Below are 24,112 nucleotides of genomic sequence, written 5' to 3'. Positions count from 1 at the left end.
TAAAATGTTACTTGGGCAATCTCATTTTTTGCTGTTAATCAAAAGAATAGTATCTTTAAGAATGTATCCTAGCAACCTCTCAGCCGCTAAGGAAAGACCCAATTGACAAAGCACAGCGATTTAATTAGGCTGCTGGTCTCCATCAAATTTAGCAGTTAATCAAAAAGATATTTAAAACAGACACAGAAATTAAGCCACAGCTGAAAATGAATTTTGTTGGTGAGGAGAAAAATCAGAAGAATTTCATAACTAAAGTGAGAACTCACTGTGTCTGGAACATGTTTATTAATGAACTGTATAGCAGGGAATTTAGTAAAGTTGTGATTCCAGTGGGAATGTCAGAATCAATATATCAATTATTCTCAGAAATTGCTAGTCTCAGGGTCAAAATTATATTGGGATAATCACAACTTTATGTATATATTCAAAACTTGCAGGGCTGCTACATTTTTATTGGGCCATCTAAATATACATTTGCAAGTGGTGGTGCACTTGATGGAATTTGAGCCCTAGAGAAATAAGCTCTTGAATACACATGTGGAACTAGAGCTATTTTCATCACCACCACTTCCACCAACAACACTCCTCCACCTCTTGATCACAACCACTACTGTGCGCTGTTACTTGGCAGCACATAATCAGATTATAAGCAAAATGATCTATCCAAGATGAGTTTCTTTTTCCTTTTTGGTAATAAGACATGTAAATCAAGAAAGCAGGGGAACCACATAGAGAAACTTTGTATAGGAAATGAAATCCAGACTCGTGGAAATATAGCTTACTTTGTGTCTGTAAATAAACATGTCTTCTGGATCTATATGGAAATTCTTGTTTACATACCTGTTCACATTGCATATATAGACTAAAGAGAGGACACAGGAGAAATGGATCAAGAAGGGTGAGCATCTACATCCCACGTTCGTGAGCAGCAACTGGGGTTTTAAAAGCTCACGAGCAACCATTTAAGGTGCATCCACTGGTCTCTGCCTGTTTGGAGGCAAGGAGAGGGATGAAAATGGAAAGACATCTGGAAGCAACTAGTTCCGTGGACTAAGGGACCATGCAAACAGCAGTCTCCACAACCCTGAGACCAGAAGAACTAGACAGTGCCGCACCAGCTCTGAAAGAAAAGAAAAACCATCAAGAAAAGGATCACATAAGAAGGTCTTGGATAATGTGGGAGCAAAATGTGAAACAAAACTCAAAATCATAAAAGAGACCAGGCTTACTGGTGAGAGCGCTAAAGGGTGTGGCCCTCAGTCTGGGACGGACTTCACCCCTGTAATAGAATAATAAACCATTTAAGATGTCTACAAAGGAAGCATTTATATATTCAATGACACAGTTCAGAAGATTACGAAAGAAGGAGGAACAGAAATCGGAAACAAACGGAGAAACTGGAATGAGTAATACATTGAAGGAATTGTAATGGATGAGCTGCATGGATTGTTGTTACCAGAGCAAGCTGCTGATCAAAGGTTCTTTCCCTGCTTAGTAAGAGTAACAAAACAAGAAGGCAAGCTTACTTCACAACCAAAAAGATTAGAGAGAGAGGTACCCTGCAAGGGGTACATGTGGAAAAGTTCTATTGGATAGAGGAACATTTTACAAGGTGAGATGTGGAGGGGCCTAAGGCAATGCAGGTATCTCCCCAAATGAGGACAAAGGGGGGGTTAGGCAGGAATGACATTGTATTTCCTCATGAAAGAGTTGGAGAATTCCATGAATCCAGTCTATATGTGTGGGCTTATGGTAATTGAGTGCACACACAGCAGGTGACAAAAGTTTCTTGGGGAGTATCATTACTTATTGTAGGATGCTGTTCACGTGCCAGAGAGCTGGTTCCTTGGGTTCAAGTCCTCTGACTGGGAGATCTTTGCTCTTGAGTTCATCTCAAAATCACAGGCGTCTAGTTCACTCCTACTTCTGGGTTCAGAAGCTGGCCAGTTTCTGATCAGAGAGTGGAATTAAAACACTTTGTTCTAACAGAGGAGAGAAACATCTTTTGGTTGGAGGAACTTGAACATGACTTGGTTATTGCACTATACCACAAGTTTAAAGTTTAAATGGATGTGGGCTGTGGTTGAGCCCCTATGTGTTGGCTTAGGGGCATTCTTGAAAGTCATCCGAACTTGAGATGGAGGGGAGCAAGCATCCAGGCTCTTCCCTGACCTGCCTCAGTGGAATGTGAGATTGATGAACCTTCACCTGATGCACCTCAAAAAGTTTTTATAGATAAAAGTAAAAATGACTAAAATCTAGACAAAAGAGAAAGAATAGGGATGAACATGCAGCTCTTATTTTTGCCTTTAGAAAATGTATTCCCTCTAGGAAGGCTAATTCACTTCAGACAGTTTCCATTCCCGAAACCTCAAGCACACCAACTACCCATCAGAGCAGTGAGCAAAGCACACACATAACATGTGCTTTTCTCAAATTTAAAAAAAAATTGATGTTTCATTTACTCATTTTAGCAGTGGAAAGAAACCTGGTGCTATAACAAGATGTGCGCTCAGAAGGACATCAAATTTAAATTACATTGACTAGTTTTTCTTGAAGGCTTTTTTGAACATCAGGGATTACAGGTTATGATGGAGGGATGATTAAGAACCCCTCGATCTTGTTGATGGTTAATTGTTCCAATACGGTTGTTCTTTCCTGACTAGTTCAAATCTTCTTATAAGGAATTGAAAAGTACAGATCATAGCCAATTGTAGTTTTTGATTCAGAAATTGTGCAGGCAAAGAGGAACCCTTCTATGGCTTGCACACTTTGATCTCAACCCTTCAGTGGTACATTCAAATCCACAAAACCCCGCTGGTGGACAGTTTTGTATATAAAGCCGCCGCACTTCCTGAATGTGTTTGTTGCCTTTGAGTCTGTTCTCAGATTCAAGCTGCAGGAGAATCCCCTGGAGGGCCTGAGAATGAGCATCTCTAATAAATGTCCTGGAGGCAGGGCTAGCGTGTGTGTGTTCGTTTGTTCTTTGGTGTGTGTGTGTTCATTTGTTCTTTGGTGTGTGTGTGTGTGTGTGTGTTCATTTGTTCTTTGGTTCAGTTAGGTTTGTTTACTTTCCTACTGAAAAAAGTTTTTGGTCAAAGGATGTACACATTTGTGCTGATACTTGTAGGAGCAACTCTAAGTGCTTAGGAGAGTAAACATTACAGATGTTACATAAATTAGAAGCAAATATTGAAGCTAAAGATTTAATGAAATTTTTTTAATCGATGGCAATGATTTTTTTTTAATAGAAGATGCCTCATTATACTTTTGTTACCAGGTATACCCATTAGTTTTCAGTATCCACGATTACCTGATTATGCATACCAGTAGCTCTTGGGCTCTTTAGAGTAAAAAGGAATATCGGAAATCTATCAGGTATTGCTAAAGATTGTACAAAAAGTGTCTAAACAGGACTAATAGGCACAGGGTCAGCGATTTTGCAATTTGATATTCAGGTCAAAGAAAGAAGCCAACTACCTTTAGCCATGCTGAATATTCAGGGCATCCCCCTAGCTCCACCAGTCTGGAGCTTCATCTTGAATTCTAATGTCCTGCCTTCAAACCGCAGCTGTGGGCTCCTGATTTGTATCTATTGCTCCTCCATGGGAACCGCCAGTGAAGCAGAACTATGTGTATAAAACTGCTGCTCCCACAGGCTACTTGTCAGAGCCAGCAAAACACCTTCTTATCCTTCTCACGGGCACTGTCACCTTTACCTTGCCCTGTAAGGGCAAGTGTTATTTCAATAGAAAGCAGAAAATTATGGGGTAAATTGGCATACTCTTAACCTTTAAAAGTTCGCATTGGCAAGCTTCTGTTGTTTAAATAAAAAGTAGTTTGGGATCTTAATACAAAAATCACACATAAAATGCTGACTAGGATAGCGCCTTCTATATTGAAGTGTATTACTTACAGTCTCAAAAGGACATCATCTCATCTAACCTTCACAATCCTGTTAAGAAATTATCAACCCCATTTTATATCTGATGCGCCTTAATAAAAGCTGAACACTGACCAAAACTGTAGTTAGTTAAGTGGTAAAAGTCAGTCCACCTCCCTAACCCCAGTCAGTTATCTTTCTACTCCATTCTGATTGCACCCCCTTTTACGAATGCGGGCGAATATGGTCAGGCATAGAAGGTTCGATACAGTGCAGTATGGGAGAATAAGTATCTGGGCCTCAGCCTTTAACTGATGAGTGTAGTGTAAACTTCTTGGACAGTCATCTTCCAGTAGGCTAGAATAACCCGTGTGCTTCCTTATTAAACCCGTATGGCGGTAATGTCTCGTTAAACAAATGACTTACTTGCTTCAGGGATTAAGGGTATTGAGTAAGTAACTTGTGCTCCTTCTGTCTTCCAAAACTTTTTTTTTTGGTTGAGGTATCTAGGAAATAATCTTTATGTGTATAGTCCCATGAGAAAACCCCACATCTTCCCCATTCCACGAACATCCGGATCAATCCATGAAGTGAGGGAAGAGGCATGTGCAGGCTTCAGGGCCACCGACCCTACAGGTGGGTACCCAACACAAATGAGGCCCATCGAGCACCTGGCAGGTAGAAGGCAGGCTTTCTCTTTTCCTTCAGTATTGCCAATGGAGGGAAGGAAGTTTGAAGTATCAATTGCAGAACTTTTACTAAGTGACGTCTACCTGAAAGTGGGACCCAGCAAGGTAAAGAGCCGCAGTCTTCGCACAGTTTGAACCTTGACATCATTCTGTTGTACGCAGGGTCACTATGAGTTGGGACCAACTCCATGTACCTAACAAGATGATTTCTGGAGCCCCCTTACCTTTTCCCAGTCATCTTTTCAAAATAGCAGCAACAACAAACATGTTAAGTGCTTCCAACTTTGAACACTTCTCATAGAAGCTCTCATACAATTGCCATGAGGTAGGAGCTGTCATTAGCCCCAGCGTACAGAGGGAAGTGGAGTTTCTGTAATTTCTCCAAGGATACACAGGGATATTGTGGAGAGCTGCGGTGCAAACTCTAATATTATGCAATCATGGATTTGGTTGCGTAGGCAGCAACCCTCCCCATGAGGAGCTCCAAACGTCACTGAACTGCTCTGGTTTTCTACTCTTCAGCAAACAGGGAAATAACTTGTCAAGCTTTGTGCACATTTAATGCTGAATAAAGTAAGGGTACTTCTAAGGGTGGACCCCAGATGCACAAGGTATGCAGTGCAGCTGTCTTATAGTAGTTAATTAAATTCCACTTTAGGATCCTTTTCGGCTTATATCTTGTACAAAGTATAGTGTCAATGTAGCTAGATACCTGGACTCTACTTTTTGCACCATTTCAGCAAAGAAAGTTGTCATTAGCTATTACTACGGGACATGTTACCAGGAGAGCCAGCTCCGGGAAAAGGATATCACGCTTGGTAGAGGATCAGCAGAGGAGGAAGACCCTAAGAGCTGGATTGCCGCAGTGGCTGCAATAATGGGCTCAAATCTAACAGCTGTGAGGATGGTGCTGATCAGGCAGGGTTTCATTCCGGCTCCATGAATCAGCATCGCTCTGATGGCACTCAACATAGATGCACTCATTTTTACTGTCTGTAGTGTACCAGCATTAGCCTCTGTTTTAATTCACTCTTCAGAACCTTTAAGCATAAGAGTAAAAAAGTATTGCTACAAAATTAACTTTTACTAAATAAAATGTTAAAATGTGAAACTATTGTTGCTCAGTACCCCATCTTCCAAAGCCATGTTCCCACCTCTCTGCACTCTCCACGTAAACCACGTGCTCAAGAAACTCAGAATCATGTTGCCTTGCAATGTCCAGCTCGAGGGGGGGGGGGAGTAGTCTGAAGTGCTGAGAGCAGGGCTGTAGGGCGGATGGAGTAAGGCTCCCCAACAAAATACTCACAGGACGGGTGTGGCTACCATGGGAAAATGCAGGTGCATTATTGTGATGGGAATACACTCCTCTGCAGAGCTTCCCTGGCCTTCTTCTCACTGATGCAGTTTTCATGGAACTTCTTCCCAATAAGCCCTTATCATCATCCTATGTCCATTGAGGAAATCTACCCAGATTACCGCTGGGGAGTCACCATAGCCTTCTGAGCAGATCTCTGCCTTCAATTTAACTGGCTCAGCAGATCCCCTATGAAGACATTGTTCTGATTGGGCTTTTGTGTGTGTGTGCGTGTGTGTAGGGGGAGGCCTGTTGGCAGCTATCCATTGATCATGGAAACATGTTTAAACACATCTTGTTTGAAAGAAACCCACGCCGTACATGAACTGGAACCCTAGTGGCAATTTTGTACTTACCCTCGATTTATATGACCTACACAACTATTAGTTGAGGGCTAAGGTACCCAGGGAGATCCTGGGGAGACTGATATGAGCCATGTGCATTCAAACCCCACTCTGCTATCTATTCACTTTGAGATACTTCCTCCGTGAGGCCCGGCCCGGGGCCCTGTTGGTCTGACATTTTCCTAGCACCTAACTCAGACAAGGCACCCAAGAAGCATTCAATAAATAATGAGTAATTTGAGGCTTTTTAATCAAGGGAGAACTCTTTCAAATGATTGAAAAGGCGGCTTTACTGTGAGACGTGTAATTATTGTATAGAAAGGCTTTTCGAGGCTGATTGTCTTCATAATCTGACTGTATTTTCTTTCATTCTAGAAACACACATTGTTACCATACTACAGATTCTCTTTTCATAAGACAGATTTGTGTACTGTATCCAACGAACACCCAACGGGAGAAACCAGCTTCTTACTATTTCTGAAAATGAGTGATTGGAGTATCAGAAACTTGCAAGTCATCCCTGTAACAATTTGATTTTAACTCATAATTCAATTTAATCCTCCTTACCACCACCTTTTAAAATTTATATATATTATGAGCAGCATGTGCCATTAAGATAGCTATTAAGGCTGAAAGAACTAATTAAAACTATAATTATCTGATAAGAGTAGCAAACTATCTAACCTGTTTTAGGGCAAATTCATCTACTTGAACTAAAAATACGAACAAGCCCCCCTCCCAAAAAAAAAGCGGGGGCGGGGAGGGGGGACGGGGAGAGAGATAAAGAAAAAATGGGGGAAACAAATTAAAGATTAATCCTGCGCTTCCTGTTTCAAAATATATTTTCCAAGTAACCTAAGGGATCAAAAACAGACTCACGGTATCGTTTTAATTTTTATTAATAAGAGGCTCTGAGTACAAATAATAAATTTAACTTGACCTTGAGAAAAATGATTTACTTTTTAAGGTTTGTTCATAAAGAAATACCTATCATATGCATGTTACTCTCCAATTTTAATGTTTCTGTCCATAATTTAATTTTAGGTCTGATTTAAGTAATTATGTCTTGCTATATAGAACACTTTTGGTTAAAAAAGGTTTTTTGAAAACATTAGGTTGTAAAAAGCAAAAGACCACTTAAAATGAATTGAACATAAGATTTTACTATTTAAAAGGCTTAAAAAATAAATTTTGAAACAATCTAAAAATTAGAATATTTTGGCAGAAAAATTAGCAGCTAAATTCACAAAAATGAACATTATTTAATAATTACATTTAATCAAGAACTGCATTACAATATTGTTTTACACATATTGGAATGATTTATAATATTCAGTGCTTATTTATATCAGACATAAAAATCTCTATTAAGAAAACTTCATATAGTTCAGCACTTTGGGAAGACGGTGTTCCCAATAAATGATAATGACATAAATTAGAAGATGATAGATGGAACATGTTTGAATTGAGACCTAAAATAGCCCAACCAGGTTAGTTAAGTCCTGTCAAAAAGTAATGAGATGATATTCAACAATAAGTATTTATAAGCATTCAAGGTAAAACAAAACGCTAGTCCTCTTTAGTATGCATGCTTGGCATCAGACATCAAAATTACGAGCATATACATATTAAAAAAAATTCTGACAAAGCAGCTTACTTTACATGAAGTGCCATTATAAATGTTCATTCTTTCCCTGAAACACTATTTCCAGTCTGCTTCTTATTCGTGTTTGTTCCTTGCTGTGTGTTAGTGCTTCTTAATGATCAATTGTACCCTGCAAAATCCAAGCTCATCAACTCTTCTGTGGCTGAATTATAATAGTAAAAAAAAAAAAAGACCAGTGAATGTATTTCAATAAAACACCATCCAAATGACTTTACATGGCAGAAGCCCTAACGCAAACTTTGCCTGAGACTGCTTTAAAATTAGCCCTGAGTCCAATAATTCTGTGCTGTTATCTCTCCTTGGTTGGAGGGTCAGTTCAAATATTCAAAGTATATATTAAAATTTCCAAATTATATTATTCTGGAAACATAATTGAGTTGAAAATCTTCCTACATTGCAATGCTATGTCTTCTATTCCTTGTACTGGTATGAATCTCACATCCACTGACACACGCAGGGTGCAGGAGAGCAAGGGTTACTGATTACACTGGACACAAGCCTTCCCCGGGGAGCCCTGACTGAGGAGAACTGCCCTTGCTAACAGAAAGAGAGCCTTCTGAATTCAACCTAAATGCCACCATCATTGCGTCTGAGTGGTTTTATGATATTTGTAACTGGAAAATGAGTAATGTCTACCTGTATTTCCAAAGGGTGAGAAAACCTCAATGATGTCCTGTCCCTGGCAGCACTGAAGAGGGCTCTGCTTTACCAGGCACAGCGACCCACCCACCCCTCCCGATCCCCACAAGTGCAGGGCGCCCACACAGCACTGTGTTCTACCACATGGGAGCTACGCTTCTCAAGTCAGAACCTCAAACTCTTAATTTCCACTCAAAGGCCAGTGAGCAGCCTGTTTTAAACTTATTTTTTAACGAGCAGAAAATAAATCAGGAGAAAATGAATATAACCTTCAATAGAATAAAACTTTCCAGAGAGCTGCAGTAAGAGGTAAAACTGATTTGCAAGTGAAAAGTAAATTACATCCTATTTTTAATTTCACTCAAAAGACTTTCTCACTCTTGGCAAGCTAGCTATGTGGTTGTAGATAGGATCTACTTTTAAAAATTTGCATTTAGCTATTAAAAACATGAAGAACTTTTAGCATTAACAAGTATAAATGTTTATAATAAATACCATATTAAAATATTTTAATATTTACAATTGGAAAAAATATATAATCTAGTCAGTCATCTCAGAGTTACTTCTTCAATGTCATCTTCTACAGAATCAACTGCTTTGACTGCTTGTCTACTGTTCGCGGGCTTCAATCTGTTTCGATTTGGATGGAGACTTCTCCCTTCACTGAGGAAGAAGTCGTCCTCTCCGTCTTGTTCTCGGCCTCTGCTGCTTTTATCCCCTGGGGGAAGCCTGAGGGGGGCGAAGTCGCCTCTGCTGGCAGCCAGAGAAGTGGGGTCACTGCTTTTAAAGGACATGGTGCTGCTGCAACTGGCACCAAAGAGCTGTTCCATCAGATTGGCTTTTTTCTCTTGTCTTGTCATTAAACCCGCACTGTCTTTATTCAGTTTTTCCATAGCATTACTTGGGAATTCCAAAATGCCACTTTTTTGACCAAATAAATTAGACTTCCCAGATGTTTTCGCAAACGAAGGCACATAGCTACCAAACGTAAGCTCGTTTGGAGAGGCTGGGCTTCGAGTGTCTCTGGGGCTCCAGTCCTCTCCTTTGATACTTCTGTAGTTGAAAAGGTCTGGCAGGTCATGCCCATTGAAGGACCGCTCGGAGGACTCAGAGAACATGACTGCTTCGGGGCTTTTCTCTGGGGAGTTTAAGTTGGATTCAAAATTCGTCAGCAGTGGCACAGGCGGGTGTTTTCGGTTCCGTGAATCTTCGAGCTCTTGATTGATCTCATTCAGTTTAGCAAGAAGCAGCTCTCTCTTTAGTCTTTCTTCTTCCTCTTCCTCTTCGAGTTTATCAGAGTCCTGAAATTGGTATACCTCCATTTGGCTTCTTCCACTTTCCAACTCTGGCTTTTCTTCTCTTTTCAGGAAAAATGTATTTTCTCTTTGCTTTTTATCAAATTCTTCTCTTTCCCATTCTGTATGAAATTTAAATTTTAAAAATACAATTTTAGGGCAGACAACATTATTAAAAAAGAAAAAACAACAGTCTGTAATTTTGGCTAGATAAGTGCAGTAAAGATGAACATCATAAAGTTGATTTCTATCCTTCAGATTATAGGATTCAAATAGAAGACATTTAATGCATATTGCATGTACCATCTACATTTATTTTAAAAATATTCCCCTAAATATGAGTGGGCGAGAAGATTCTCTGCCATCATTAATATAGTACAGTACACCAAATGGTAGATGATGGGATGGATGGGCAGACACCAACAGATGAACGAATGGAGTAAAGACATGTATAATTAGAAATAAATGAAAACTCTTGATGTTGTTGTCTTGAGAAAGTCACAGCAGTGCTTTAAGCTTCTTAAACTGTAGGTCGCAACCCCAATAAGGGTCATGTAACAGAATGTGGAGGGTCACGACAAATATGACAACAGTATGAGGTTTCTACAGTATGAGTTTTCACTACAACTAAAACTGAGTCCACATGTAAGCATATAACGAAAGGGAGCTATTTCTGGCAGCACGTGCTCATTTTGCAAATTTCTTAGGTAATATGGGATTACTCGTAGAAAAAATTTAAGAAGTCCTGAGTCTTATGTAACATTCTGGAAGAAACTGTATCATCTTATGAAAGCTTCACACACACCTAAAATGCAGAACATTAGATTTAAAAATAGCCTGTATTTGTAAAAATATTGACATCACAGAATATAAAAGCTGATATGCTGTTCCACATTAAAGTAGACTACAGAAATATGACAACTAAATTCAATTCAAGATCATATCCTTGAAGTAGGGAGGATACTGTACATGGCATATTGTGCCAACTGGAAAATTGAAATGAAATTGAATGACACATTAGATATATATGTATTGTAATCAAAGTTAAATTTCTCAAAGATGAAAATTATGATGGGGCTATATAAGAGAATGTCCTTGCTTTAAACTAAATAAGTAAATTGGGTCATGAGTGGTACTTAAGGGTATGAGGCATAAGATATATAACTTACTCTTAAATGGTTCTTTGTCTATTCTTGCTACTTTTCAATGATTCTGAAGTTATTTCCAAATGAAAAATCAAAAATATTAATATATACAAGAACACTATAAAGTTGCTAACTTATGTAAATGGCATACAGGTTCCCTGACCTCTATGATCATCCCAGATAGACTTCAGGAATAAAATCAGTAAAAAGAGACAACAAAAAAAAGGCAATCTTCTGTTACTTTATTCCTTTTCTTATGACTTAGAATTGATCCAATATTTAATTTTTCATTCTGTAGTTTAAAAGTGAAATAAATATCTCACTCTGGGCATTAACCAACAGTGATGTAAATACAGCTTCTATATCAACAGTCATTTGCTTAAAAAGTCAAATCAACATGTATATATGTATGTATACACACATACACATACATATTAATTTAAGCAACAATTGGGTCATAAATTTACTTCATTAACAGCTTAAGGAGGAGCAGATTTGTCTATAAGCAGCTACCACGTAAGTAATAAATATAGTAGATCAAAGCTAAGAACTCTTCTTCCCAATAGCTTTAAGACATTTTATTCAGAAGGAACATTTTTCTTAAACTTCACTTTCAGTATCTCAAACTGTAATTCAGTTTATGATTGAACACGTTAAAAATTTATTTTATGTACAAGGCCAAGTAAGAATGACAGGAGTATACTCAAGTATGAAAACCAAAACACAAGCAAAACCAGCTCACTGCGGAGAGTTGATGCTGACTGACAGTAACCCCACAGGACAGGGTAGAACTGCCTCTATGGGTTTCCAGGACAGTAACTCTACAGGAGGACAGTTTGTCTTTCTCCAAGAAAGTCCCAACCTTCTTTCCTATATTTAGGACACCTTACTGATTTTATGCATAAATTATAAACTACTAGGTATCAATACCAATCTAATAATGTGGGCTATTTCTCAGACATATCTCATTCACTTTTGGGTAATAAACAAAAACTGTGCATTTTCCTTCACGTGATTTCTCTCTCGTCTAGATGTTCTAAAAGTGACCTGTCCCCTTTCCCTGAATTCAAAGAGCAATGACCTTCCCTTTCCTCAAGTCCATTCCAATGTTTGCTTTCCCACCGTGCATCGCCCTTCCCTTGTTTCCCTAAAACCAATTCACATCAGAAGACATTAGAGGCAGCCAGCTCTTTCCCAGCGAATATGGACTCGTCACTTACTTAAACTCTTTTTCTTACCATTCTCCAGAGTCTCAACCTCCTGTTTTATAGCATCAAGTTCTTTTATGATTTTTTCTTCTTCTTCTTCTTCCACAACTGGATTTATAATATCTGCTGCTTCATGCTTACCTCTCTCTTGGGGCTCCAGATCCTATTATAAAGGGAAAATGATTCCGATGTCATAGATTATTCTTCCATTAGACAGGGTTACCAACCAATTTTGAAATAAAGCAAATTTCCAAATAGTCAACCAAAGTATTACCTTTGAAAGATGCTTCAAAAACTTATTTAGCTAAAATTTTAAGCATTCATTTATAAGACATATCAAAACCAATATTGAAGAGAACCAATGAAATTCTGGAGAAGTGTCAAAAGTTTCTTACTTTGTACATTTTCCCAACAAAATCTGATTGATTCAGCTAACGAGACATGGCTATTAACTAAGTACAGTGGCCAAGTGCGATGTAGTAATGATTATACATGCAGTAATGATTACAGTAAATCAGTCAAGATTTATACTATGCCCAAAGCTTCTAATTAAAAAACTGTATAGTGCTTAAACCAAACAAAAGTACTTTCAACTTAAAATCCCTTATTTACCATGGCCCCTTTTATATATGTATGTGTATTTTTAAATAACGGTAAAATAACAAGTTATTATTAGGAAAGACTATAAACTGTTCTCTAGTTTCCAATTTCCATAACTTATTTTTAGTAACAGAATATTGAGTTTTAGTAGAACACAGGGCTGCTTATATGGTGACTATATTTGATCATTTCTCTTTGAATTACACAGGGTAAATGGGACATGTGTGCCAAGTGTGAGTGCAAAAAGGCAAAAGCTACTCCCCTCTATTTCCTTGCTCCCCCTTCCCATGAGAGAGGCGAGCCCATTCCCAGCCCACAGACGACAAGTACACTCTTTAAAACGGGAGAGCAAGAAGAGAGGATGGCAGCATAGTACAAAGCTGTGTTACTGTCCTGACTAATGCACTGCTCTCAGTCTATTGTGCGGGATGTAAACTATTCCCGTGGCGTGAATCCCTGTATTCTGGGTCTCTTTGCAGTAGCAACTTAGCCTGTAGCTCACTCATACAACTAACATTTTCTGAGGCCCCGTAAAGTGACAGGGTAGGTATAAAGAATTTCATAAACTTGATCACTTGTTATTACAAAAAAAAATGCTGAAAGGTAACCCAGGTCCCCATTTAATCCTCTCACTGATGTTTGAAATTCTGTTTCCAGGAGTAACGTTAAGTCTAGAGTTTGGTCCCTAGTCATATGGCTAAACTCACCAAAGTATCCTGTTCCTCCCATTTGTTTTCATAACACACAACTGCTTGTGAGGTCACAGGAAAGTCTTCCTGCTCAAAGGCTTCATTTGTTTGCACTTCTTTTGTACACTGGTCTGTAAAGTCACTCTGGCATGCAGCTGCCATGGAAATTAAAGAGAGAGTTTTCTCCTCACATCAAATAGAGTTACGACATATTTTAGTACATGCTTGCCATCTAAATGAAATCATACATGTTTTGCTCAAAGAAAACTAATTGACACCACTACTTTGTTGCTAGCAATTCTGGGATATAAGACAAATCTAACTGCAAATCCTATTGTGCCATAAAATTGATGTTTTAAAAGTTTTCAAATTCACAAAAGAGAGGTTATATTTTTTACTAAAACAAAGTAAAGACAGACATAATGCCAAAGTATATTTCATTTCATTTGAATGAAAAGAGTATTTGGAATTTGCTTAAAATACTCCAGGAGCACCGATGGATCACACAATATACCTTCTGGTTCCTTGAGGCCTCCTCACCCCCCACTATCGTGACCCCAGTGCTGCTTCCCACCCTGGATTGAACCAGAACATATACACAGGTACAGACAAAAGATCAAGCTCACAACACACGGAATCCAGGAACAGGGATGGGAATAGCGATACCAAAAGGGTGGGGGGAAAAGGGGGGAAAGGAGGGGAAGAAAGGGGAACCGATTGCAATGAATGGCACATTATCACACACACCCTCAAAGGGGGAAGAACAACAGAAACCAGAGGGGAAGGGAGACAATGATTGTTATAGGCACGAAAATAATAATTTATAATCTATCAAGGGGGGGAGAGGGGGAGGGAGGGAAGAAAAGAGGAGCTGATCCCAAGACTCAATAGAAAGTAAATGTCTAGAAAAGAATGATGGCGATATATGTACAAATATGTCAGATACAACTGATGTATAGATTGTAACAAGAATTATAAGAGCCCCCAAAAATGATCTTTTAATAAAAAATATAAAATAAAATACTTCAAGAAAGTAGATGAAACTAACGAAATATATAACAGAGTTAAGGATAAACACACATACACACAAACACATGAATAAAATGGAAAATATTGATAATATTTTTGAAAATTAATTAGAAGGAAATTTAAATGATACAAAATACATTTCATTTAATTCAAAAGTCTGTCCTAATTCAGAATTAATTCATATTATTATTATTAATAATATTCACAGTATCATTTTTCCAACAATAACAGTCACTATACCATTTTTTCTTAGTGAAAATTCTTTATCTTTCTTTGGAGAGGTCTTTGGCAGACGATTAGAATATATGTTTTTTATATCCAGCTCCCTCTCCTTTTCCTGAAAATAAACCCAATATAATGAATCAGGGATATGTATTCCAAGTTAAAAATTAAACAAAACCCTTACCTTGTCAACTGTATTTTCCTTATCAAATTGAAACAGAACTGGCCCAACGCCCCTTCATAACTTTCAAACTATAGAAAGAAAAGATTCTAGTACATTTAGGACAGGTAGTTAGTTACTTGTACAATTTTAAAATTTAAAAGGCCAGCAGGCCCTGGCAGGAAAGAAAATGAGAGCAATCAAGGCCGGGCCTATGTTCTAGCTGCTTCACCTGGTAGAGCTCGTGTTGTCTGGATTGGCTGCCAGGCTAAGCCAGAGCCAAATGAGCCAGCGTCTCTCAAATGTGGGTCCCAAGTTACTGAGGAGTGAAAAAACGAGACCATGCCTTTTTAACACGGGAGTTGTCACTCACTGGGGGGTTACAGTGCTGATAATCTGATTAAAAATGAAAACTCTATGCAAGAGAATGTACGAGAGGCTTCAAAAAGATTGTGGAAAATGGAACAGAAAGAAAATGGATTTTCTTCATGAACTTTATGGAGCCCCTTCATATAAACAATCAATTTTGCACCTAATTTTAGTACATCAACAACTTCTAGGAGCAGCCGCTCTAACAGAATTAAAGAATCTGATTAGAGGAACCTAAACTGAAATGAAGGGCATTATTTGACACAACTTTAAAATCGGGAGGTTGTCTGAGGGAACACTGGGTTATTCAACCATGCAACACAGAAAAATCCCCTATGTCACCATTTTCTTCCAGGGTTTTATCATTTATTTCAGTTACATCATCCCTAATAACGTATTAGGCATTTCACTTTTGGTATGCATTAGAGTGGCTGTATTAGTAAACCCTTTCCTTCAAAGTGCCAAATAGAATATTAGAATTTTATTCAGCTACTGTTTTAAAAGACAGGGTTTCATCTAATATTACAAGGCAACGTAAAACAACTTAGTGTGCTTACCTTTAATTTCTGATAAAGTCTCTGTAGCTCCTTTTGAAGAACTTTTTTTTCATCATGAGCCTCATAGGCCCTTTTCTTTTCAGCAAGTAGCTGTCGTTGAAAACTGTTAGTACTCAGCTCAAGGTTTTTTGATAGTTCCTATGAGTGAAATACATTTTTTTAAGTTGTGAAAAAACTAATAAACCAGAAAAACATTGCACTTAGCAGCATCAAAATGATGTTTTCAGTGGTAATACAAAAGACATACTAATCAGGAGAGGTTTAAATGTGCGTACACATGAACTGGGAAACAGATGTACCAAGAATTTACTAAATTATCTACTCTATCATTCCTTTCCTTGTTTTTCACAATGATTTGTAAGTAACTCTGAAGCATTTGCCTGACCTATCATTTAAAACTCAAACTAAACTCGAAGCTTTGTGTTGAATCCGGTTCACAGGGACCTTGTAGGACAGAGTAAAACTGCTACCTAGGGTTTGAAGGCTAGAAGCAGCCGGAACCGACTATCACCTTTCCCTTCTCCGCTGGCAGCGAAAGGACACCAGAGGATGGGATGAGAAACAAAGACGTTTAAAAACCATTGTGTGGGCAAATAATTAATTACTATTACATAGTAGCTCAATAATCAGAGGCAACTAAAGTTATACCCACTATATAGTTCTAAATAAAAACAATATTTCTACAGGCTTCAAAACTGCTTCAAAGTATTTATAAATGCATGTTTAAATATTTTGTCTTAAAATAAATTAATTCCTAATTTCTGGATTTAAAAAAGCCCTTTCTGCATAAAATATTATAAATGTAATACATACCCATGAAAGCTTAAAAAATGCAAAAAATTAAAAAATAAAACCATCTATCCTGTATCATCGTCAATATTTGGTACTGTATCTACTTGTGTATAAGCCGACCTGAATATCAGCCAAGGCACCTAATTTTACCACAAAAACTGCATAAAGAATGTGCTGAAAAACTCGGCTTATACACAAGTATATATTTTTTGGAACTTGTTCCTACTAAATAATCTCATAAATGGCTTCCTATTATATATTTTAATGCCACATTCTTCTTTCTCTCGCTTTTAATGGAATAGTATGCTATTTTTTTTCTATTCACATATAAGTAAAAATACATACAAGGTTGAGTACCAACTAGTTCTCTTGGGTACAGTGACTGCGTACTCTTCCCATCTTATTTTGGTGCCTCCTGCATCATTCAATATTTTGCCCATAGAATCTTTCAGTATTGCAACTCGAGGCTCGAATTTTTTCTTTCATCCCTTCAGTTTAAGATATGCTGTGGGTGTTCTTCCATTTTCTAACTCCAGGTCTTTGCACATTTCATTAGCTTATTTGCTTGCACATACAAATATAGCAACAGAATGTGAGAATTATAAAACGTTATCATTAATACCAAATTCAAGTAACATTTTGCTGAAGATCATCCAACAGTGTTACCATAGTACACTGGCAGGGAGCTGTCACAGGTTCAAGCTAGATTTAGAAGAGGTCTTAGAACAAGGGATATCATTGCTGATGTCAAAGGGATCTTGGCTGAAAGCAGAAAATACCAGAAAGCTGTTTACTTGTGTTTCAGTGATTATGCAAAGGCATTCAACTGTGTGGACCATAACAAACTATGGATACCCTTGAGAAGAATGGGAATTTCAAAACACTCCATTGTGCTCATGCCAAACTTGACCATGGATCAAGAGGCAGTTGTTCAAACAAAACAAAAGAAATACTGCAAGGTTTAAAATCAGGAAAGTCACGCGGCAGAATTGTATCCTCTCATCACATTTACTCAGTTCCTATGCTGAGCAAAGAATCAGAGAAATTTGCTTATATGAAGAAGAATGTGGCATCAAGATAGGAGGAAGGCTTATTAACAACCTTCGATATGCAGCTGACACAACCTTGTTTGCTTGCTTGAAAGTGAGGAGGGCTCAAAGCACTTGCTGATGAAGTTCAAGAATCGTAGTCTTCAGTATGGATTACAACTCAAGGTAAAGAAAACCAAAATCTTCACAACCGAAATAATAGGTCACATCCTGATAAATGGAGAACAGGTGGAGGTTGTCAAGGATTTTGTTTTCCTTGGAAGCAGCAGTCAAGAGATCAGAAGATGGACGGCACTGAGTAAATCGGCTGCAGAAGACCTCTTTGAAGTGTTGGAAAGGAAGGATGCTACTCTGAGGGCTAAGGTGCACCTGAGCCAAGCCATGGTATTTGCAATTGCCTCTTATGTATGTGAAAGCTGGACATAGAATAAGGAAGACCAAAGGAGAATCAATATGGCTGAATTATGGTGCTGATGAAGAATATTGAAAGTACCATGGGCTGCCAAAAGAATGAACACATCTGTCTTGGAAGAAAGACAGCCAAAATGCTCCTTCATGGCAAGGATGGTGAGATTTTGCCTCACATACTTTGGGTATGTTGTTAAAAGAAACCAGTCCCTGGAAAAGGACATCCTGTCTGGTAAAGTGTACACTCAAGAAACAAAACAAACAACAAACTCACATAGAGTTGATGCTGACTCATAGCGACCCTATAGGGCAGGATAAAACCGCCCCTGTGAGTTTCCAAGACTGTCACCATTCACGAGAGTAGAAAGCCCGGCTTTCTCCTCCTTGGTAAAGGATAATGGGAGAGACTTTGGACAAGATGGGTTGACACAGTAGCTGCAACCATGAGCTCTAACATAAGAACAACTGTAAGAACGGTGCAGGACCAGGTGGTAATTTGCTCTGTGGTGCATTGGGTCACCATGCGTCGGAACCAACTTGATGGCACTTCGCAAAAACAACAACAATATTCTATTTTTAGAGGTACCTTAATTTATTTGACAAAACTCTGCTGCTCAATATTAGAACAGTTTCCAACTATTCCTTTGACAAACATCCTAGCATATAGGTTAAACATCCTAGTGAATTTTACTTTGAGCATAGCTTTTACTATTTCCTCAGGGTTAAACATTTAGAAGTAGCATATATACTTAAGTATAAACCAACCCGAATGTCAGCCAAGGCACCTAATTTTACTACAAAAACTGCATTAAAAGTGTGCTGAAAAACTCAGCTTCTACACGAATATGTACGGTAAGTTTTTAAGTGGGTAGACATTTGTGAAATGTTCAGGCTTTGGAGAAGCATGACCTCCATGTCTGTCGGACAGGTTTTAACAGTTCACAGTCTCTGAAAAAAATCTAGCATCAACACACTACACTGCAGTTGCCGTCCAGTCTTCCGAGACCCTGTCTGCCAACACCGTGCGAATGGCCTCCCAAAACCGCGACCCAGCCGCAGCCAGTGTCGTAGCCGCCCGAAAATGAGCCGAGCCCAGCGGGGGCGCAGCCCGGGGTTCCGTGGGCAAGAGGCTACAACAGGAGCTGATGACCCTCATGATGTCTGGCGACAAAGGAATCTCTGCCTTCCCGGAATCAGACAACCTTTTCAAGTGGATGGGGACCATCCACGGAGCAGCTGGTACAGTCTATGAAGACCTGAGGTATAAGCTCTCCCTGGAGTCCCCCAGTGGCTACTCTTACAATGGACCACAGTGAAGTTCCTCACCCCCTGCTACCACCCCAACGTGGACACTCAGGGTAACATCTGCCTGGACATCCTGAAGGACAAGTGGTCTGCCCTGTATGACGTCAGGACCATCCTCCTCTCCATCCAGAGCCTGCTGGGAGAGCCCAACATCGACAGCCCTTTGAACACACATGCTGCCGAACTCTGGAAAAACCCCACAGCCTTTAAGCAACACCTGCAGGAAACCTACTCAAAGCAAGTCTCCAGCCAAGAGCCCTGACCCTCCCTGTCCTTGTGCTGTGTTGTCTTCTCTTCCTAGATGTCTGTCCTCCCTCCCCTCCCCCTTGATTTCTGTGTAGAGCTCTTATCTTAAGCTGTGGTGTCATTCCTGTTTTGTTTGTTTTTAAATTAAGTCTCCATTTGCACCCTTGTGATGATTATATTAAATAAATAACATTTGGGGTTAAAAAAAAATCTAGCACCTCTATTTTACCCCATTTCTTGATGCAATTGATTGGATATTATTCTGTACAATCTACTGGATTGGTCAAAAGAAAAAGAATCCCCGTATTTTCATTTATATTTCTTTGATTACTAAAAATTAATTTTTCATATACTTTGTAACCATCTATATTCTTCAAACTTTGAAAAAAAGTTTTATTGGTACATACTTCACAGGTCATGCAATTTAATTGTTCAATCATATTGAGAGTATTGAGAGTCTTGCAATCATCACCAGGATGAATTTGAGAACAGGTTCCTTGTCTCTGTTGTTAGCTGTCCATTTCCTTTCCCTTCCACGCCCCTAGGTAATTATTCATCTAGGTACTGTCTCGATATATTTAGCTGTCCTGGATTGTATATGCAGAAAATCATACAAAAGACAAAGAGGAAGCAAAACACAAATAAACAAAAAAAAACCCCAACAAAGACAAAACATAGGAAAGTCTCAATCGAAAAGGCAGAAAATATTAAAAACTGAAACAACGTTAAAACAGGTCAAAAGGGAGATCAAATGAGGTGTTACATTTTAACCTAACTACATCTGCCATAATCACCTTTACAGTGCTCTTTATCTGACAGCACCCTTGGACTACATTCAGAGAGGAAACCATGTGTGGACCCTGCAAATGGATTTTAGGCTTCCACTGTCATTCGGCACACTGGGCTTTTGCAATTCAAGTTCTGTTAACATTCCCCGCTTTGGATTTGGATTTTATTATTTACCATCTTTCAATCACACAGGTTGGTGTGCTTCTTCCATGTGGACTTAGGTGAATGTCTCAATTAGATAGCGGCTTGTTTGAAGACAAGCCTTTAGACCTTTAAGAACCCAAGTGCTATTCTTTCTGACAGCCGGGCACCATCTGGTGTCTTCATCACACTTTGCTACAGCACCCGTATCGTCAGTGATCTCTTCATGAGAGCGAGTATCCAGTGGGGCCCCTCTATACTGTAAGAGTTACTTTTATAAAGTGTTTGCCATTTTGTTCTTTTTTCTTCTAACGGATCTGTGAGTGTCCTTATATACAAGAGGGGGCTTTTATACAGTTTGTGAAAAAGTGGAATTGAATGTTAAAGAGATTTTTTTCATGACCTTTTTGCATCTGCTCCTTCTTGGAGGGTAGTGAGGGCTGTCCTAAGAGAAATTCCTTGGGAAATCTTACTGCATATAGCTTATAGTCTTGATCTTGCCCTCTCAGACTTCTTTCTGTTGCCTAAACTTAAAGAAAATTGAAAAAGAACATGATTTGAAGCACTAGAGGATGCCAAAACTGCCAGCTCACGTGGCACAAATCAAAGAGCTCAGAACCGGAAAGGTAAAGTTGGAAACATTTCTTTTGAGAAACAATAGATTCACACTGTGAGTCGTAAAAATACTTTTCTATGATTTTTGTAGCAGTCGTTTTGACTTGCCTTCACATCTTGATTAAAAAATCTACACTCCAGAACTGTGAAAAACTAAATTCCTGTTGCTTTCAGGCACTCCATCTGGGGTACTGTTACAGCAGTCCTAGGAAACTAATGTAGTAATGATCTTTCTTTTAAAGATAACACAAATAGGCCCAAATATCTCAGTAATCACAACAAACATGAATAACTTTGACTGCTGCGATATTTTTACACTGGATTCTTTTTTTTGGGGGGGGGGGATTGCTACAAAAAGGCTGAAGTAAGAGGGAAAACTATGGTGGGTAAAAATAGTACTGTAATTTTATTTTTACACATGTAATGACCATGCTTGGCGTGGGTTTGGTTCCTCCTTGCCAACTGCAGCCTGCCACTGCAAGGCATTTTCATAAGCTTGTTGAGCTTCTAAAAATAGCCTGCTTATAAAAAGATCTCAAATGGGGAAGGCATGGGCTCTACCTGTGTAAGATAACAGTAACCAAAAGAACACTGGCATGAATCAAACAGGTGTTGAGAGAAAAATATTAGGATGAACAAGAAGTGGCCATTGAGTTGTTTTCCACTCATGGCAGCCCCATGCATGCAAGTGGAACTGTGCTTCACAGTGCTCTCAATGGCTGGCCTTCTCTTCTGAGGAGCCTCTGGCATTCAAACCTACAGCTTTCCAGTGAGCCACCAAACCAGGGACTCCATTTTTAGGGATAACGATATTCCTTAATGATGAAGAGGAAAAACTCTCTAGGAATCAACTAGAGTCCATTCAGAACATGTTTTAGATTGAGTCCTGAACCTAGAAATAACACGGTTTCTAAATATGCTAAATAACAGAATTATACAAGACAAACATTAAATGAATAGAACTACAGAAGGTATAAACACATTTAGTGAATGTAATGAGAACTCTGCAACACATTTAAGTATAAAAGATTCATTTTAACTGGTCATAGAACATTTACAAAACTCCTTATATGCCATGCTTCAAAGAAGACTCAATAAACACCAAAGAATCAACATTATACCACCCACATTCTCCTTGTACTATGCAACAACATTAGAAAATCACAGCCACCAAACAATCATTAAACAACATACCAACATGAAAAAACACAATGCTAAATAACCCACAGAATAAAGAAATTATAACAGGAATTACAAAATTAGGGGGCTGAATAGTACTAAGAGCACTTAATTTTAAAGCTTTGAGAGTAAGCTGAAACAGCACTAAATGACTGTTTATAATCTAAAATAGAAAAATGAAGGAGTAAGAATGAATACATTAGATTAATTTCAATTATTTAAATGAAGAACAAGGTTAACCCAAAGACAGGAGAGGAAATTTTTAAAAAAAGAGAGAAATTACTGAACTAGAAAACCAGAAAAATAAGTAAGATCAGTAGAAGCTGTTTTCTTGAGAAAACTAAGGAATTAGAATTTTTCTCAAGGAGAGAGCTGCCCCTGGGGGGTTTCTGAGGCTGTAACTCTTCACGGGAGTGGAAGTCTCAGCCTTTTCCTGTGAAGTGGCTGGCGGTTTCAAACTGCTGACATTGTGGTTAGCGGCCCAACACGGAACCACTATGCTACCAGGGCTCCTTAAAATTACCTTAGGTCACAGAAAATAAGGTCATTGTTTAACATTAAGATAAATATGAACGGCCACATTAATAATGAATTAAATTAGAATAAAGCATTTATCATTTCAACAGAAGAAAAAAAGATGCTCATGTGACTTAAAAAAATGCAAGATTTAATGGAAAGTCTCATGGACTGGCAAAAGAATACAGCAATCAGTCTTGGAAGTACAGCCAGAAAGCTCTTTACAGGCAAAAATGGCAAGACTTCATTTCACATACGTTGGACATACTGTCAGAAGAGATCAGTCCTTGGAGAAGGACACCATGCTTGATAACGTAGAAAGGCAGCAGAACAGAGGAAGGCTCTTGCCCAGACAGATTGACAGTGGCTGCAACAATTAGGGGTCAAACAAGTTGAGAGCAATTATCAGGCTGGGACAGGACTGGGCAGTGTTTTGTGTCGATATGTGTCCCAACCAACTCGATGGCACCTATCATCATCATCACCATCATCATCCATGATTTAAAACAAAAATACTAGCATGACAGTAATAACAGGCAATTTTGTCATACTTAATATATGATATACACTCTCTCACTGAGAAAGGTGCAAAAGGATATACATGAAGTGATCTCCAGGTCATAAAATATTTTGTTTTTATTTTATTTATTTACTATTTTCTAGTTTTTTCTAATGCACATGTGATACTTATGCAAATAAGGAATTTAAAAATACATTTAAAAGATATGACTTAATTTTTATTAATACATATAAATTTTAATCAGAATATTAATTTGTTAAAACAGATCAGTAAATGTCAATTCAGAAGATATAGATTCTGCACACTTACATTTTAATTTTTATTATTAGGAATCTTTCTTAAGAATGAATTAAAACTAGCTTTCCACTAATAACTTGTTTGTACTGCTCTTAGGAACATCCAGAAGAAAATGCACTTCTCCTCGTCCATAACTCACTGCCATGGAGTTGATTCCGACTTAGTGACCCGATAGGACATGGGAGAACTGCCCCTGTGGGTTTCTGAGCTTGCAACTTTTTTTAAAAAATAATTTTATTGGGGGCTCTTACAACTCTTGTTACAATCCATACATCGATTGTCTCCGACATACTAGTACATATATTCCATCGTTCTTTTCTAGACATTTACTTTCCATTGAGCTCTTGGAATCAGCTCCTCCTTTTTTCCCTCCCCCACTCCCCCCAACCCTCATGGTCCCTTGATA

The 24,112-nt window shown here is 38.5% G+C and overlaps 1 protein-coding gene and 1 pseudogene across 1 annotated transcript in view; one reads left to right on the top strand and one right to left on the bottom strand.

Annotated features, from left to right (window-relative positions):
* Positions 1-8,681: 8,681 nt before the first annotated feature.
* Positions 8,682-24,112, bottom strand: part of LCA5 (lebercilin LCA5) — a 31,482-nt gene continuing 16,051 nt past the window's right edge. The window contains exons 5-9 of the mRNA XM_004696532.2: positions 15,850-15,987; positions 14,782-14,878; positions 13,531-13,667; positions 12,254-12,386; positions 8,682-9,992 (exon numbers count right to left, since the gene is read on the bottom strand). Of these exons, the coding sequence (XP_004696589.1) occupies positions 9,124-9,992; positions 12,254-12,386; positions 13,531-13,667; positions 14,782-14,878; positions 15,850-15,987 (1,374 nt within the window). The 3' untranslated portion in view covers positions 8,682-9,123. The remainder of the gene's footprint in view (positions 9,993-12,253; positions 12,387-13,530; positions 13,668-14,781; positions 14,879-15,849; positions 15,988-24,112) is intronic.
* LOC101649644 lies at positions 19,091-19,691 on the top strand (annotated as a pseudogene).

The sequence above is a fragment of the Echinops telfairi genome, unplaced genomic scaffold (genome assembly GCF_000313985.2).
Source record: "Echinops telfairi isolate 266 unplaced genomic scaffold, ASM31398v2 ScPeMD7_3533;HRSCAF=4204_0, whole genome shotgun sequence".
Lineage (NCBI taxonomy): Eukaryota > Metazoa > Chordata > Mammalia > Afrosoricida > Tenrecidae > Echinops > Echinops telfairi.
This window is presented reverse-complemented; position numbering and strand designations above follow the sequence as displayed.